Genomic DNA, 18,509 nt, shown 5'->3' with positions numbered 1-18,509 from the left:
CGTTCTTATTTGGAATTGATACTCGCGATTTTGTGGTCGCACTGTTTACTTTGAGGACGTACTAGTCTTCTGTTCTGTCTGACTGTTCTTTATCCCTCCATCTGGGGCCCTTGGTTTCAGGCTGGTCCTGACTGGGTACAAATCCTTCTGTCTTTGAGGCCTAGTTCAGACACGTGGCGCCTTTTTATGTCCGGCTGGTCCGGTGAGGGCGCCTAGTGATCACAATATGATTTGTGGTGTTTACTTGTTATTTTACAAGCTTCAACTAGCATCCTGAGAGGACTTGATGGTCCGTGGTTGCTTAGGGGAATAGGGGATTGGTTCAGTCCTTATTCACCTTTCAATCTAGTGGGCCAGGACTCAGTTGAGATTCGCGGCGACATGCTCAGTATTTTCCGATTTCTCCGGTAACTAGAGTGTTCCTTCCCGTTGTGGGTTGGAGGCTTGGAGGATTTCGGTTCTTCATACCGCCGTTCTTACGGTTTTGCTTTTCATGGTCTCTTTGGAAGTGTCCTTTTAGGACTTGTTTCTTTTAGAGGCTCTCTTCCTTTGGGTAGAGACTTTCTGGACTTAGTCCGTTTTTTTTCTGGCGGCTTTGGCCGCTTAATTAGGAAGTGAAGGCCATGAGACTCTGTCTTCCTTCGGGAGTTAGTCGTCTCCATATCAGGGGTGATAGGAGGTGTTGTGTGTTGTTGTTTTTCTCCCCCCCCCCAAGCTTTTGCTTAGGGGTTGTTTTTCTGCCTGGGTTTGGGATGCTTTGCATTCTTCTCCTTTGGGTGTGGTCCTCTGGAATGTTACTCTGAAAGGATTACGGAGACTAGCCTTTCTTTTCTACTCAATGACTCTGTTCTCGTTCTCATTTCCCTTTGTGCTGCCTTTGGGCTCTAGAGAAATTGCGTGACTTTGTCGCGGCCTAGCACCTTGGTGGGGGGGTTATTGACCTCCGGCCAAGGGTGTTCTCTTCCCTTTTGGCAGAGAATTACGAGTGAGTCCTGTACCCGTTCTCTTGGTTTCCTGGTTCTTATCCCCTGTGAGGTCTGATTGCTTCAGACGGAGTATCTTGTGTACCCTGGGGGTGTCATTCATTCTAGGGAGATTCTGGGTCCAGGGTTCTTGTCTTGGATGTCTGGAGACTTATGATCCTGTGGACTGGTTTGGGACCACCCAGTTTTTTCAGGGAATCTATGTTGCGACATATGGGCTAGCTCATTGGGCTTGCAAGCAGGAAGGCCAGAGTTCACATCTACCTTCGGGTACTTGTTATCAACTTTAAGGCCTGACTTGTCTTGTCCTTCGGATGGAGTGTGCTACTCTTCATGGGGAGTTTTTTTCTTTGTTGGGTCAACAGTGGTGTCTGGATTATTTTTTCATTCGGTCCGTATTTTGATCATACTATGGCTTTATGTCTTGTGGACATGTACGTTGTTCTTATCTGTGCCCTTCCCTTTTGAGGGCATAGTTTGTCTTCCTTTATGAGCTGGGGTTTCCTCTCTCTTGGGGGTCATTGTCCTGTGTGTAGGAGGTTGGATCAGGTGGCTTATTTAGTAAGGGGCAGCATTTGCTGCTCTGTGGGCTCTGTTCCACCTGTTGGAAATGTATCTCTCTACGTAGAGACTGTCTAAGAGTTGTGACAGGTCTTCCTACGGATCTATTGCACTTTTCTCTGTTCCAGGTCCTAGGGGGTTCTCCTTGGGAGTGCCTTATTTGGAGGAGCTGATTGGGTTGGCACCCAAGCTCTGTTTGGGGTGGGTGAGTCCCCCCCCTTTTTCTTTCCATTCCCTTTTTCTGTCCTCCCCTGTCTATCAGACATGTCTGTCGCTTGGGCTGGTCCGGTGTTGGAGCAGGATCTGAGATCTGTTGCTCTATTTCGTCCTCGGAGCATTTGAGGTACGGTAAGCCTCTTTGAGGTTTCTTTTTTCTTCACGTTCAAGATTTGTGGGAAGGAGTGGCGGCTCTTAGCCTGCGACGTTATCCGCTGGTTAGTGGATACTTAGCAATCTGACGGATCCTATCTTCAGCTGCTTTCTACTTGCCCTGCAAGTATTTAAGTTTCAGAGTCATTTTTAGATGACTGCAGCGTGCAGTGTTTTTGCTTCAGGTGTTGTTCGTCAGACCTATCTGAGCTTGCTGCACGAGGTTTCATTTCTGAATATTTCGGTATTCTGAGCTACCTTTTTGCGACTTAAGTGAATATATAGAATCCACAGCACCAAATCAGGTAAAAGAAAAAACCTTTATTGCATGATTAAGGCCATGGAGGCCGAAACGTCGCATGTAATGTGAAAATAAATATTTTTTTTTCTTTTACCTGATTTGGTGCTGTGGATTCCATATATTCACTTTGCTGTGAGGGTAGCAGTAGCCCTTTTACCACGGGCATCAATCTTAACATTTATTTGCAAAAGGTTCTGGACTCATCCATTACTCTTGTGAACTTTTTGCGACTTAAAGACCTTCGTCTTCAGTTGCTTTCTAGAGTGCGGTTGCACTGTGTTGGGGGAAGATCTGTTTCAGACTCCCGGCCTTATTTCGTGGTTTCTGTATTTCTGGGGTCTGGGCGTTTTCAGGCCTGGTGCCCTCAGAATGGGCCGCCTCTTGTACCCTCCAGTTTTTGCATTCAGTGTCCTCTATAGCTTGGGTATTGTTTTCCCAAAAGTAATGAATGCAGCTGTGGACTCTTTCCATTTATGAAGAAAAACTTAAATTATGCTTACCTGATAATTTTCTTTTCTTCAGATGGAAAGAGTCCACAGCTCCCCGCCTGTATTTTTTCTGTGGGGCGTTTGTTATTTTTGTTCTTCTGGCACCTTTTTCACCCTGATATTTCTTCTACTGTTCCTTGTTCCCTCGGCAGAATGACTGGGGGATGAGGGAAGTGGGTAAGGTATTTAAGCCTTTGACTGGGGTGTCTTTGCCTCCTCCTGGTGGCCAGGTTCTGAATTCCCAAAAGTAATGAATGTAGCTGTGGACTCTTTCCATCTGAAGAAAAGAAAATGATCGGGTAAGCATCATTTAAGTTATTTCAAACCTCAAATAAAAACTATTAAATAAAAAAATTATATGTTCTGGGGGCGGAGCCTAACTATGGAGCCGAATGGCGGTGTAAATCTTGAGCTCTTAGGCCAGGTGGCTTCTGTGGGCTATAAATACTATGCAATATAAGAATATTTCCACACATCAGTAGTTCCTAAAAGCTGGGGAACATAGCGAAACAAGTTTTCAAAACCAGAGTCATTCACATAGATTGGCCGCAATACCCGGACCGCTCTCTCCCATGCAGTGATCAAAACCTGTGCAGACAACCCACGTGGCGAGTGTGCAGAGGATAAAAGGATACGGCTGAGCGGATTGAAAGTTAGCAGCAGTGTGACCCTACGGATTGTCAGCCCAGCTCACTGTCGGAAGATAACCGCTTCACGGACAGCACCTGTCGCTCTTCCCCTGGGCCCTCTGAGAGAGATCGTCACAGGCGTTAAACGGGTCCGGTAAGAGGTCTGTCAGATAAGATCCCGACACACATTACCTCACTAGTGGCAACCGGAGGGTGGGAGTGGTGGCTGACTACAATTTGACTCTTACCGTGTTCACATACAGCAGACCTTTGGGGACCTTGGGCTCAGCTTACCGGATAAGAGAGGTCAGGCCTAGGGGAGAAAAAAATAAATGACCTAGAGTTCAGCTGCAATAACTCCTCTTGGCATATATACCAGATACCCACTTAATTGCCTGGATCTACGCTTGATAGGTCATAGGGAGATTCTCCCTCTAGTGATGCCACAAAAGAAAGCACAAAAAATGGAGAAGGGTACACTAACCAAAACAATGGGCCATTGCTTAAGGCCTGCTGAGCAGTCTCAACCAGCACAATTGGAGGCGACAGGGGAAAGACAGACAGATACACATGCCCAAATACCTAGTACAGAACATCTGCCCACAGATTACGTTACAAAAGCAGACCTAAGCCTTCTATCATCGAAGGAAGACCTTAAGGTGGCAATGCACGAAGTAAGCGCATTGTATAAAGATCTGCATAAAGATGTCACCACACTTAAAGGGCGGCTGAACGTGATAGAGGAACAGAGCACATCATCAGCATCTGAGTTGAAAACATTGTCTACTACAGTGTCCTCCCATGAGAATATGATTGACGCCTTAAATGATAAAATTGAGGACTTGGAAAACCGTAGCCGCCGCAATCATTTGAGGATCAGGGGAGTGCCTGAGTCAGTGGCTCCTACAGCTATTGCCGGGTATCTACAGGATTTATTCCTCACTATCAAAGGGACTCCTGGCGCTCTTGATATTCAAATAGAAAGAGCACATAGAGCTCTCAGGGCTAGACCTCCACCTAAGGCCCCCCCAGGGACATTATTGTGAAGCTTCTTCATTTCCCAGACAAAGAAGATATATTAAGGAATTCCAGAGCAATACAACCCATTAGACATGCGGGAATCGATATACAAATTTTCAGGGACCTAAGCCCTACCACTCTGCAGAAACGCCGAGCACTCTCATTCCTAACATCCATTCTGCAGTCCCACAAAATCCCCTATAGATGGGGGTTCCCGGTGTCTATAATTGCAACAAAGGACAATAAGACTGCAGTTTATAAAACTGAAGAAGACTTAGAACAATTCTGTTCTCATCTGGCAATAGAAAATTCCTTCTCGTCCAAGTGAAGGAAACTTGCAACGCACACAAGCCCCAGCAGGTGACGAATCTATTGCAGGTTCAGAGATCTATCACCACCAGGAATACAGAAGACTGACAGTAACATCAGGGGACTTATGGCCTTTCAAGAACTTCCAACAATTGATGTGGTGGAAACCCCACTCACGTAAGGAAAGTACAAGTTCCAATTATTTCCCTTTGTTTTTTCCTGTTTTTCTTTTTCTGTGCCGACATATAGCTCGGCTAGTTAATTAAGAACATATGGCTCTCCTTACAGAACATTCATGCTGACTTTGTACCGCCAGCGGTAAGGTATTTGCTAATATAAGGGGGGGAAAAAAAGAGGGGGGGGGGAGGAAGATGGAGAAAGAAAAGGGGTTCAGTTTGATGTTTGTAAAAATGTAACTGTCTTGTTTTCCTCAAATTGATATGTTTTTCTCTACTTTGGAACAAATTTATCCCAGCATAATGTTGTAGATAGTATAGTTTAATAGGCAGAGTTGCAAATGATAGCTTAATATGTTTACGGTAATTTAGCATGGCTGTGTTCGGGTGATGACACCAGAAAAGTAAATGTGTATGGATACACCCAGGGGCATTTCCTATGAACATTCTAGATAGATGCGGCTAAGAGCATATACCTCCTAACGTAGATCTGCACTACATGACCAACCCAAAGGAGGAAGTTAGTTTGATGATTTGAAAATTTATGCTGTACTCCCCACATTGTACTTACTAGCATCTAGATTAGAAAGTAAGAGAGAGACTAATTAAACTGAAAAGTTGCGGTATGTTAATACTGAAATGTTACTGTTCCCCTCAAGTTGATAAGTTTTCCCTGTTATAAAACAATTTACTTTATTATGATTACATGTTGTATAAAGAATAGGTGGGATATGCCTATGTTCCCTCTCTTTTTCTCTTTCCCTCACCAATATATTAACACCTAGTCCCCACTGCATCGAGTAACCCTTACATAAACAATAGATACAGTCTCCAATACAATATTTAGCCAGCAGATGAAATTCTGCCTTAGTTATACGATTCACTACTGATAAATTTTATAACATATATAACACACATGCATTAAGATATCAACAGGCAGGTGAAGCTATTCACACGCACACTTAGAAAATACAGCTTCCACAGAGACCCACCCTAGCCACCGGGTCACATCCCCATTAGTGCACTAACTTCTATAGGTGCACTTTGTCAGGGAACAATCCTTGTTACCCTGTCGAACTATCTTACCTCTTAGGCACATTCTCTGTGCAAACTCACTGATCTATTCTTTGTTTTCTATTATAGCCTTCAACACTACTAAATCTTATCTTTTTGTACCACCATCTTAAATCTACACTACCCTCATCTTTGTTTTTCCCCTTAAACCTCTCCTCCTTTCCTTCCCCTCTTTCCCCCCCCCCCTCCCTTTTTTTTTTTTTTTTTTTCCATCTTCCCCCTACCCACCGGTACGTCTTTCCGCCACACCACCGCAAAATGAATATCACACACTCTCGCAAGAAGGGTCGTAATCTAACGCTCACAACAGTCAATGTACATGGACTTAACAGCCCTGGTAAGCGCTCTATCACACTTAGAGAGATATCTAAATTGCATAGCTCAGTTATCTTTATACAAAAGACGCATTTTCAGAGAGGCAGAGAGCCAAAATGGCTTAATAATAGATATCCTACTGCTTTCTATGCATCTGGCCCTCAAAAAAAGAACTGTGTAGGCATAATATTCCATAACTCAGCAGCGTATCAGTTAACAACAATGCACAAAGACCCGGATGGCAGATACTTGCTATTATTTTTTTATTTGGGAGACCAATTACTTTACTTAACGTATATGCACCTAATGTCCAACAGCACAAATTTTTCAAAAAGATAGCAAGATTACTCCTGGACCACGCAAAGGGACCAGTGATGTTGGGGGGTGACTTTAACATTCCAGTATGTCCTTCCCTAGATACCTCCAATTCTGAATCCTGTATCTCTAAAAACGTACTGAAGACTCTCAAACACACTCTCGCAGACTTAAACCTGCATGACGTGTGGAGAACGTTACACCCTTCAGGCAGGGATTATACATTATATAAAGCTAAGGTAATGAAAGAGAAATGACTCAAATATGAAAAGGCTCAATCTTCAATACTTAAGTTAGAAAACATCCACAAAACAAACCCTCTAGACCCTAAAATTTCACATGACTTACAACAAGCTAAAAGAGACCTAAAAGACATTCTAGACGCTGAGTCGCAGAGACAAGCCTTACACCTGAGACAAATTTACTATGATCTGGGAAATAAACCTGACAAATTGCTCGTGAGGGCAACGAGACGCAAAAGACTCAAAACTTTCATCCATACATTAACTGACTCAAACGGTAAGGTGACACAGGATAGCAAGGGAATAGCTAATATTCTCCGTCAATATTATAGCAATTTATATAACCTTGACTCCCTCACACTATCATTAGACGCTAAGGAACATTCAAACAAGAAAAAAATATTCACATCAGCTTATCTATCGAGACTTCCCTTGGCCCAGCTCTCCCCTGAGGAGTCGGAGTCCCTGGACTCTCCTATCTCACCAGAAGAAATTCTTAAAGCAGTGGGGGACCTCCCATCTGGAAAAAGCCCCGGTCCGGATGGCCTGACACCTAAGTATTATAAAACCTTCAAAGACACTTTAGTCCCTCACATGCAGGCAATTTTAATGACCTATTTACATCTAAATCACTCCCTCCGTCGATGTTGAAAGCCCATATCTCGGTATTGCCAAAACCTGGGAAGGTGCCAGATAAACCAGGTAATTTTAGACCCATCTCGCTCCTGAATACCGACGTGAAGATTTTAGCAAAAATCTTGGCGCTTAGACTTAATAAGTTCCTCCCGAATCTAGTCTCTACAGACCAGGCGGGGTTTGTGCCTGGCCGAGAGGCCAGGGACAATACTCTCAGGGTCCTCAATATTATCAGTTATGCCAAGCACAGATCTATACCGCTGGCTCTATTCTTGTCGGACGCCGAAAAGGCGTTCGACAGAGTAGACTGGTACTTCCTCAGGGAGGTGATGAGGAAGATGAACTTTGGCACCCCATTTCTTAATCTGGTCTTTTCGCTTTACTCCAACCCAAATGCAAAAGTAAGAACTAATGGCGCCCTCTCAAACTCATTCACAATTTCCAATGGCACGCGCCAGGGTTGTCCCCTGTCCCCTCTACTTTTTTTTTCTATCTATAGAGGCGCTGGCAGTCAAAATTCGGCTTAACAAATCCATATCGGGTATCGCCATAGGAGATCGAGAACACAAAATGATAATGTATGCGGATGACATTATATTTTCTATGACAGGTACAGAGTCTACGCTCCAAAACATTCTAAATGAGCTAAACGAATACGGACAGGTCTCTAACTTTCACCTAAATATCACAAAATCGGAACTGCTTAACATATCGGCCCCTGCTCAAACCATCTTACACCTAGAAAATACTCTACAAATTAGCATAGCTAAAAGAAAAATGAAATATCTAGGGATCAATCTGGCAGGCAGTGCAGATTACCTCTTTACTTATAACTATGAAATGACAAGAGACCTTCAGTCCTGAAGTAACAAGCCTATATCTTGGTTAGGAAGACTGGGCATCATAAAGATGAACATTCTCCCTCGGGTATTATATCTCTTACAGGCATTGCCCGGTCCCTTACCTTCCGCTTACCTTGCTCTTCTGCAAAAAAACGTTGACAGCTACATTTGGAGGGGGAAGAGGAGTAGAGTGAATAGGCAGACTTTACATTTACCCAGGCACAGGGGTGGGTTGGGCCTCCCGAACCTTCAAATTTACCGCAGGGCGACAATCTTACAGCACATTATAGACTGGAGTCATAATACTACACATAAGGCGTGGGTCCTGCTCGATAACCAAATCTTTAGTAAAGGAAACACAGCCACATTGGCCTGGATAGAGCCACACTATAGGCCCGCGATATTGACTCATTATCCAATTGCACAAGAAACACTGCGAGTATGGGACAGAGTACTCTCCTCTGCAAGCAAAATCTCCTCGCGTTATTCACCACTAACCCCCATTAGGGAGCACCCAGCGATTCCTCTGGCGCACGCTAAAATTGCCAACAGACAACCTTACAGCCTAAGGGAGGGGGTCATACATTTCGCACTAGATGAGGGTGATGTAGCCTCACTGACATTCCTCCAGAGTTGGGATGGGAGACTTTTCACATCATGGTTCTCACAGACTAAAAATTAAGCACTTTATCTCTACCCACAAGTATAAGGGTGAAATGAATAGAACACTAACCCCTTTTGAATCCTTGTGTGTGCAACAGGCCCTTACTAGACACACAATTTCGCTTCTGTACAAACTCCTACTGGTAGGGGATGAGGAAATACTCCCAGCCTGTGCTCGGGCGTGGGTCAGGGAGACGGGCATGGACGCTTCTCCTTCCGAGTGGAAGAGAGCATTTCAAACTGCAGCCAAGGCATCTTCTTCGGTTGCTATTCAGGAGGTGCACTTCAAACTTATGAGCAGGTGGTATCTTACCCCTGCTTGATTACATAAAACCAATCCTCCCAATGGGGGAACCTTAAGGGATTATACAGCGTACTGAATAGAAAGGATACTGTATTAAATTAACATAGGGAGAATATGCTCTTATTGACCATACGCTAAGGAATAAACAAATATCTATAGAAGAGGGGGAACCTTAAGGGATTATACAGCGTACTGAATAGAAAGGATACTGTATTAAATTAACATAGGGAGAATATGCTCTTATTGACCATACGCTAAGGAATAAACAAATATCTATAGAAGGATCATCTTCATGTGTTGTCTAGCAACTTCTAATGTTGCATGTATTCAGAAGTTAATGTAACAGACAAGTATATCTGATGATACTGTAAATTTATACTATACTAAGATATTCATCAATAATTGTCTTTAAATTAATAACAACGGACAACACATTTTTAAAGTGCCGCCCGTAGTACTATATATATTTTTGAGAAGTTCACATTACCATTTCCCTTATAATGTTCCGAATTGGAATCCAACTGCCAATGACTCAGATTAACGTCACTACCCTCAAAAATATGATTCATACCATTTACTACACATATGAGCTTCTTTTATATTGTATATGTATTTTCATACTAATGCAATTAAATGAGCAGCACCTGAATAGGAGAATATGTATAGTGAGTTTTAGAAAATGAAACATAGGTACAACCTAGTAAAACTCCGTACTCCGAAATTAGTATATTGGGCCCTAAAATGATAATGAACCAAAACTTATGTTTTATTATAAATCTGTATATGCTCAAGTAATTCGGAATATACTAAGGTGTACAATGAGAGGTAGAAATATGTCTGAGAAATAGGATCATAATAATCTCCACTATGAACGCTCACACAGTACAAAATTAAGGGGGAACCTTAAGGGATTATACAGCGTACTGAATAGAAAGGATACTGTATTAAATTAACATAGGGAGAATATGCTCTTATTGACCATACGCTAAGGAATAAACAAATATCTATAGAAGGATAACACATAACAACTAACATAGGTATTGCCACACAGGTTCCATAACATGGACTGGATCTAATCATGCAGCACCTAAGCCGCTGGATAACGATCATGTGTATATATATATATCGATCCTTGATAGAGACAGGATATACTGACATAACACATGGATTGCCACATTAGTTTGATACCATGATTCTGATGTAGCCACGCAGCACCTAAGCCAGCAAATAAGTAGCCATGCAGCACCTAAGCCGGCAAATAACGCCTATGGATATGTGTATATTAGTCATACATATGAATAATGATATAACAACCTATAGATTAAGCAGTAACTAGTTGCATAAAGGGACTTATGCCATTGTTTACATCTAATGACGATATTTACAAAGGATTGTTATCTGATAGACCAGCCGGTCCCCATTGTAACACTGCAGACTTAATGATTGGTACGTCAAAAAATGTTGGATCCAATTACACCGCAAATGACAATCGCGCCTACCACACACCGCTCTGGATTGGTCACTGAATGGGCGGACGTCAATGTGAGAGAGGGATTGGTTATGAACTTCCTTACCAGCACTACATAAAGGGGTGGCACCCGGGCCTCGGCTTACTTGTTCACATTGAGAAAGGCTGATTAATACAGCCGAAACGCGTTTGTGCTCACGGAAAGCACTTTGTTGTGCATCTACATTTGGTTTTAACACTGTCCCTAGTCCCTGACACCTGAAGCCGAGGGAGCTGCTATCGGCCAGGAAACAGGGGGGCTAGGTGCACAGTTTTAGCGAGGGTACATTATCAAGGATTCTCCTTGGTTTTTTTTTAAATGGTTACTATTAAAAATTCAATTTTTTAAATTCTACAATTTTAGGGATGAGTGCTAAATAAACCCTAAACCTTTTGGTTCCCTTACCTAACCCCTCTTGCATATATATATTTAGGGTCAGCACCGGATAATTTATCTACCTATCCCTAAACCCACTATTCCTAGTGCCAGTTTCAAAATTTGTAAATATATATAAAACCAATCCTGCAATTGCAAATTCGTGTTGGAGGGGGTGTGGCGGGGAGGGGACGATGTATCATATTTGGTGGACTTGTCCAGTCATTTCAGCGTATTGGAAGGCCATAATCACAGCAATAGCTGATATAACAGAAGCTGACCTAGCCCCACAGATGTATACCTTGCTTTTTTGGGGCATACCAAAGATTCAAAACAAAGCTCCAAAATCACTTCTATTGATGATGATTAATGGAGCAAAAAAACTTATCCCTATACGGTGGAAATCACCGACACTACATGATTGGTATGCCCAGATGGACGATCTCCTTACCCTGGAGAGATTCCATTTCATGAAAACCAACAAAATGGATACATACTATCTAATGTTGGAAGTATGGGACAGACACAAACAGGCAAAAACTCTAGACACTCGCGCACAGAATAGGGATACACCGGTAGACTGAGATATTATGGAAATCAAATCTCTTTTACGAGATTATATTTATATATAAACTTATCTTAGATAGTTTATGTTGCATCAGGCCCTGCTTGCTCTAGACTATAGGGCAAATTTCCCTCTCCTTTCCCAATTACCCTCTTCCCCCCCCCCCTTTTTTTTCTTCTTCTCCCTTCCTTCCTCTTCTCGCTCTCTCTCATATCTTTTCCTCTAGTACTTTTTATTACTTCTCTCTTTGACAAGACCTTCTTTTTGTATATTTCACGCAGTGCTCATACTGATTTAACGTAACCTCATCTATTGATACCAGTTACAATGTCAGACAACTGTTGCTATATTGCCTTTTAACCTCTGTTTTTTTATGGATATGGCATTGTTGCTGATGTACTATGGTTTAAAACATTGTATAATTAAGTAATGTATGATTTACTGCTGTTTCCTTGAATATATCAATAAAAACAATAAATAGAACATATATATATTTTTTTTTTATCTGAATCATAAAAGGGACACAACTCAATTTTTTCTTTCAACATAAAGCATTATAGATTAAAGGGACAGTCTAGTCAAAATTAATTTAATCATTACATTTTCTTTGTCCTTTCTGTAATTTTTGTTGAAAGCTAAACCTATGTAGGCTCATATATTTCCAAGCCCTTGAAGGCCGCCTCTTTTCTCAGTGCATTTTAAGTTTTCACAGCTAGACAGTGCTAGTTCATGTGTGCCAAATAGATAACATTGTGCTCACTCCTGGGGAGTTATTTATGAGTCAGTACTGAGGTAAGGGGGCAGTCTGCAGATGCTTAGATACAAGGTAGTCCGAGGTAAAAAGTGTATTTGTTATTATAACAGTTTTGGTTATGCAAAATTGGGGTTTGAGTAATAAAGGGATTTTCTATCTTTTCAACAATAAACATTTTCAATTAGACTGTCCCTTTAAATATATTTAAAGGCTTATGGAAGAAGGTCCTTTTTATTATCCTTATTTTATTTTTGTACTTTTTTTTTTTTTTTTTTTTTTTTTTTTGTGTAAACAGCAGCCAAGTACTTCCTAATATTTTAATTTACTAGTTATGCATTTTATTCAGTGAGACATTTTACTGGTTTACAAAACGTGTCCAACTCTAGGGGGCGCAATAGTACAAAGAAGTGATAATCATAAAAACTGAAAGTATTAATAATAAAATAAACAAAATGAAAAGACAATGGTCTAAAAATAGACACTATACAGTGAAGATAACACAATATTTGTGTCACAAATTGAGTCACAAACAAGATGCTTATCTGAGTCCAATAGAAGATTGACAGTCTGGTCAGTGTGAGGTCTAGTTTCAGTTCCAGTTGGTGCAATCCAAGATTTATGTCACGGCTGCTCCTCTCAAAGAAAAAAGAACTAATCCAAGAAGATAAATTTGTGAAGAAAGATAACATACAGAGGGTGGCTCCTAGTGTAAAACTGTGGTTGTAAAAGAATATGTGCAAATCTTGTGTTGTGATTATACTCATACGGATGGCAGCACCCAATGTGCTAAGTGACGCAGGCCGGGAACTCTGTGCCCCAGCAAACTGATCCTAGGTATGAGGACAATGTTCCAGGTGTCAGTACCGAAACAGATCAAGCTCAGGCTTCCAAAAAGTTCAATATATTTTATTTAAAAAAAATTGGGGGAAAAAAACAAAAAAACAATTCAAATTACAGATTGTAACGCATTTCTCAGCTGAGAAACGCGTTGCAATCTGTAATCTGCATTGTTTTTAGATGCTCTTGGTGAATGCATGCACCCTCAGTTTTTATCTTGTTTTTAAATAAAATATATTGAACTTTTTGGAAGCCTGAGCTTGATCTGTTACGGTACGGACAGCTGGGCCATTGTCCTCATACCTAGGATCAGTTTGCTGGGACACTGAGAGTTAACAGCCTGCGTCACTTAGCACATTGGGTGCTGCTATCCTTGTGAGTATAATCACAACACAAGATTTGCACATTTTCTTTTACAACCACAGTATTACACTAGGAGGCGCCCTCTGTGTGTGATCTTTCTTCACAGATTTATCTCCTTGAATTTTACTGGTTTATGATATTGGTACTAAAGATTGAGATTAAAGAAGAAACCAATTTAGTGTGGCTATCCGTGTTTTCTACAAAGAAAAATAAGTTGTAAGGGTGAATTGTGTGCATTTAATGTTTTTTATTCAGTTTATACAGAAATGTACTTAAAACAGATATTCATAAACTAGCGCTCTAATTCAATGTTTTCTTTTTTTAATTCCAGTCCTCAGGGCACACTAACTGGCTAGATTTCCATGATATCTGAACTAGGGCACAGGTGAAATAGCTGATGGAAGAGGGCAAGAAACCATGGTTACTGATAAGCTGATTATTTCACCTGTGCTTTAGTTTAGCTATCATGAAAATCTGGTCCATTAATGTGCCCTGAGGACTGGAGTTGACACATTGCTCTAATATAATATAACATTGCTCTAATAAGGTGACCACCTCCTATATTGTAATAATTTTGTTACTGTGTTTTCTTTTTCCTATGTGTTTTGCATGTAAAGATAGAAAAAAAATAAACACGTATCAAAATACAAGTACAAATCACCAAATCCTGGAATTCCCAAATCCAGAATTTTCAGAAATTCCAACATTTTAAATATTTATATTTATATATAGATAGATAGATATACAGTATCCCACAAAAGTTAGTACACCCCTCACATTTTTGTAAATATTTATTATACAGTATCTTTTCACGTGACAACACTGAAGAAATGACACTTTGCTACAATGTAAAGTAGTGAGTGTACAGCCTGTATAACAGTGTAAATTAGTTGTCCCTTCAAAATAACAACACACAGCCATTAATGTCTAAACCGTTGGCAACAAAAGTGAGTACACCCCTAAGTGGAAATGTCCAAACTGGGCCCAAAGTGTCAATATTTTGTGTGGCCACCATTATTTTCCAGCACTGCCTTAACCCTCTTGGGCATGGAGTTCACCAGAGCTTCACAAGTTGCCACTGGGGTCCTCTATGACGACATCACAGAGTTGGTGGATGTTAGAGACTTTGCGCTCCCCCTCCTTCCATTTGAGGATGCCCCACAGATGCTCAATAGGGTTTAGGTCTGGAGACATGCTTGGCCAGTCCATCACCTTTACCCTCAGCTTCTTTAGCAAGGCAGTGGTCCTCATTATCATGTTGGAATACTGCCCTGCGGCCCAGTCTCCAAAGGGAGGGGATCATGCTCTGCTTCAGTATGTCATAGTACATGTTGGCATTCATGGTTCCCTCAAACTGTCGCTCCCCAGTGTCGGCAGCACTCATGCAGGCCCAGACCATGACACTCCCACCACCATGCTTGACTGTAGGCAAGAAACTTTGTACTCCTCACCTGGTTGTCGCCAAACCTGCTTGACACCATCTGAACCAAATAAGTTTATCTTGGTCTCATCGGACCACAGGACATGGTTCCAGTAATCCATGTCCTTAGTCTGCTTGTCTTCAGCAAAGTGTTTGCAGACTTTTTTGTGTATAATCTTTAGAAGAGGCTTCCTTCTGGGACGACAGCCATGCAGACCAATTTGATGCAGTGTGAGGCGTATGGTCTGAGTACTGACAGGCTGACCCCCCACCCCTTCAACCTCTGCAGCAATGCTGGCAGCACTAATACGTCTATTTCCCAAAGACAACCTCTGGATATGATGCTGAGCATGTGCACTCAACTTCTTTGGTCAACCATGGCGAGGCCTGTTCTGAGTGGAACCTGTCCTGTGAAACCGCTTTATGGTTTTGGTCTTGGCAATCTTCTTATAGCCTAGGCCATGTTTATGTAGAGCAACAATTCTTTTTTTCAGATCGTTAGAGAGTTCTATGCCATGAGGTGCCATGTTGAACTTCCAGTGACCAGTGTGAGAGTGATAACACCAAATTTAACACACCTGCTCCCCATTCACACCTGAGACCTTGTAACACTGAGTCACATGACACCGGGGAGGGAAAATGGCTCAAACCATTGGGCCCAATTTGGACATCTCCACTTAGGGGTGTACTCACTTTTGTTGCCAACTGTTTAAACATTAATGGCTGTGTGTTGTTATTTTGACGGGACAGCAAATTTACCCTGTTATACAGGCTGTACACTCACTACTTTACATTGTAGCAAAGTGTTATTTCTTCAGTGTTGTCACATTAAGATATAATAAAATATTTCCAAAAATGTGAGGGGTGTACTCACTTTTGTGAGATACTGTGTATGTATATGTATGTATCTGTGTGTGTGTGTGTGTATATATATATATATATATATATATATATATATATATATATATATATATATATATATATATATATATATATATATATATACTAAGCCACAATCTTCTATACCTGTGTCTATGGTTTAGTTTATGTGCTCTAAAATGCTATTTATAGTCTCTATTTATTAAAAACAGCCATTGCCTTCTGATTACAGCTCTGCACTATCTTTATAATGGTGTAATATGACATGTAAATATTATCTAAATGACCTAAGCTACTGTTGTTTACACTTGGTCCCATCCTCTCTCCAATCTGTCTCATTTTGCAGATGCAAATATTCTGAAATTCAAACTTTTTTCCCATCAAAAGCAGTTTGGATAAAGGTTTTTTTTTTATTTAATTAACAGGTGATGGTCCTTTCCCTGGTGTTATCGATATGTTTGGGGATGATGGTGGGTTAGTGGAATATCGTTCCAGTTTACTGGCAAGCCATGGTTTTGCTTCACTGGCCCTGCCTTATATAGCATTTGAAGATCTTCCTCCAGCAATGACCGAATTACATCTGGAATACTTTGAAGAAGCAGCAAAATTTCTTTGTCGTCATCCTAAGGTAGGAATTGTTACACTTTAAACTAACAAAGTATGTTCCTGGTCAATGCAGTATTCAATTCCTAAGGCTATAGACTTTTCAGTACAGTTTATTGATACATAGCTGGAGTTGTGAATTTTTTTTTTATTGATTTGACTATACAGAATTAAATGTTCAGCTAAAGAATACATATTGGTGTACATATTTCTTTTACGGTTCAGAGCATGCAATTTTAAGCAACTTTCTAATTTACTCCTATTATAATTTTTTTTTTCTTTGTTCTCTTGCTATCTTTATTTGAAAGGGCAGGAATCTAAGCTAATGACCCGGCCCATTTTTGATTTAGCACCCTGGATAGCATTTGCTAATTGGTGGCTACATTTAGCCATCAATCAGCAAGTGCATCTCAGGTGCTGAACCAAAAATGGGCCGGCTCCCAAGCTTAGAGTCTTGCTTTTTCAAATAAAGATAGCAAGAGACTGAAGAAATTGATAATAGGAGTAAATTAGAAAGTTGCTTAAAATTGCATGCGCTATCTGAATCGTGAAAGGAAAAAAATTGGGTTTAGTATAACTTTAACAAAAGCATCATTGAAAATACCATAAAACCTTTAAAAGTTAATGGTTTACCCAAATTACATAGTAATATCGGCCAAAAAAATTTAAAAATTAAAGTTCATGTTTCTCTGTTTTTAACTGAAGGTTCAAGGTCCTGGAGTTGGAGTGATTGGAAGCGGGAAGGGGGCAGATCTCTGTCTGTCAATGATGACCTTCTTACCTCAAGTGGTTGCTGCGGTTTCTATTTCTGGATGCTGTGCTAATACTGCTGCCAATCTGAATTACGGAAAATTCACTTTGCCCGGTTTGAGGTACAATATGAGCCGTGTTCATATATCTGACGCAGGTGTGTTTGATGTCTCTGAAGCTCTTGATGACCCTCTGGATCCAGATAATAGCCAAAGTATTATCCCTATAGAAAAAGCTGAAGGACATTTTCTATTCATAGTAGGAGAAGATGATCGTTACTGGGGGAGCTCTGCCTATGCCAAGGCAGCTACTGATTGTTTGCAAAAAAATGGGAAGGACAACTTTACCCTCATGTCTTATCCAGGAACTGGACATCACATTGATCCACCATGCTCTCCATTTTGTTTGGCAGCCTTTGACAGAGTTTTGGGAGTACCTATCCTTGGAGGAGGTGAAATACAAGCTCATTGCCAAGCCCAGGAAGACTCCTGGCAGAAAATACAAAATTTTCTTAATTTGCATTTAAAATAAAAAATTAGAAACTATAAGATCGGATTACACAATAATGAAATAATTAGCCAAACTTTAATTATTTAATACCTCTGTGAGGTGTGACTGATGCTTGGTAGAAACCTCAGATGGCCAAAGTTGCTAGTTCATATTTATATTATAGATTTTGGCTGCAGTCTGCAAACTTCCAATTGCCATACTTTTGAATGGATATTATTTTTTTTACATACATGCATAGCAAATGTGCATAATTTAGAACTGCATTGCAAAATATATGCATATAAAATAAATGTTTTAGCAAAATCTGCATTGTTTTGTATTTCATGGCATGCCTCATAAACTTGTTTACCTTATCTCATTTGGTGTGGCTACTGGGTGTCAGTGGTCACAGCACAGCTTTCAGAATTATATTACGTGAAAATTATGAATAATTTAAAAGAAATTACATTTTTACTACATGTAATTAAACATATTTTAGTGGTAATTGCAATAGTAATAAAAAAAATCTCCAATATCTTGAACACAATTTCAGAAATCTAAATGCAAAATTTCCTGTACTTTTTATGTGGTTTGTTGAGTCTGATGAAAAAGACATGAAACCCCTAATTTTTTCTTTCATGACTCGGAGCATACCATTTTAAACAACTTTCCAAAGTATTTTACTTGGAGCTAGCTGAACATATCTGGTGTGCAAATGACAAGGCATGTACGTGCAGCC

The 18,509-nt window shown here is 40.6% G+C and overlaps 1 protein-coding gene across 1 annotated transcript in view; it reads left to right on the top strand.

Moving 5' to 3' along the window:
- LOC128645056 (acyl-coenzyme A thioesterase 1) overlaps positions 1–18,094 on the top strand; it is a 30,348-nt gene extending 12,254 nt beyond the window's left edge. The window contains exons 2-3 of the mRNA XM_053697806.1: positions 16,354–16,556; positions 17,237–18,094. Of these exons, the coding sequence (XP_053553781.1) occupies positions 16,354–16,556; positions 17,237–17,812 (779 nt within the window). The 3' untranslated portion in view covers positions 17,813–18,094. The remainder of the gene's footprint in view (positions 1–16,353; positions 16,557–17,236) is intronic.
- The last annotated feature ends 415 nt before the right edge of the window (positions 18,095–18,509 follow it).

This window comes from Bombina bombina, chromosome 1 (assembly GCF_027579735.1).
Source record: "Bombina bombina isolate aBomBom1 chromosome 1, aBomBom1.pri, whole genome shotgun sequence".
Classification (NCBI taxonomy): Eukaryota; Metazoa; Chordata; class Amphibia; order Anura; family Bombinatoridae; genus Bombina; species Bombina bombina.
The sequence above is the reverse complement of the archived record's forward strand: the minus strand, read 5'-3'. Positions and strand labels throughout refer to the sequence as shown.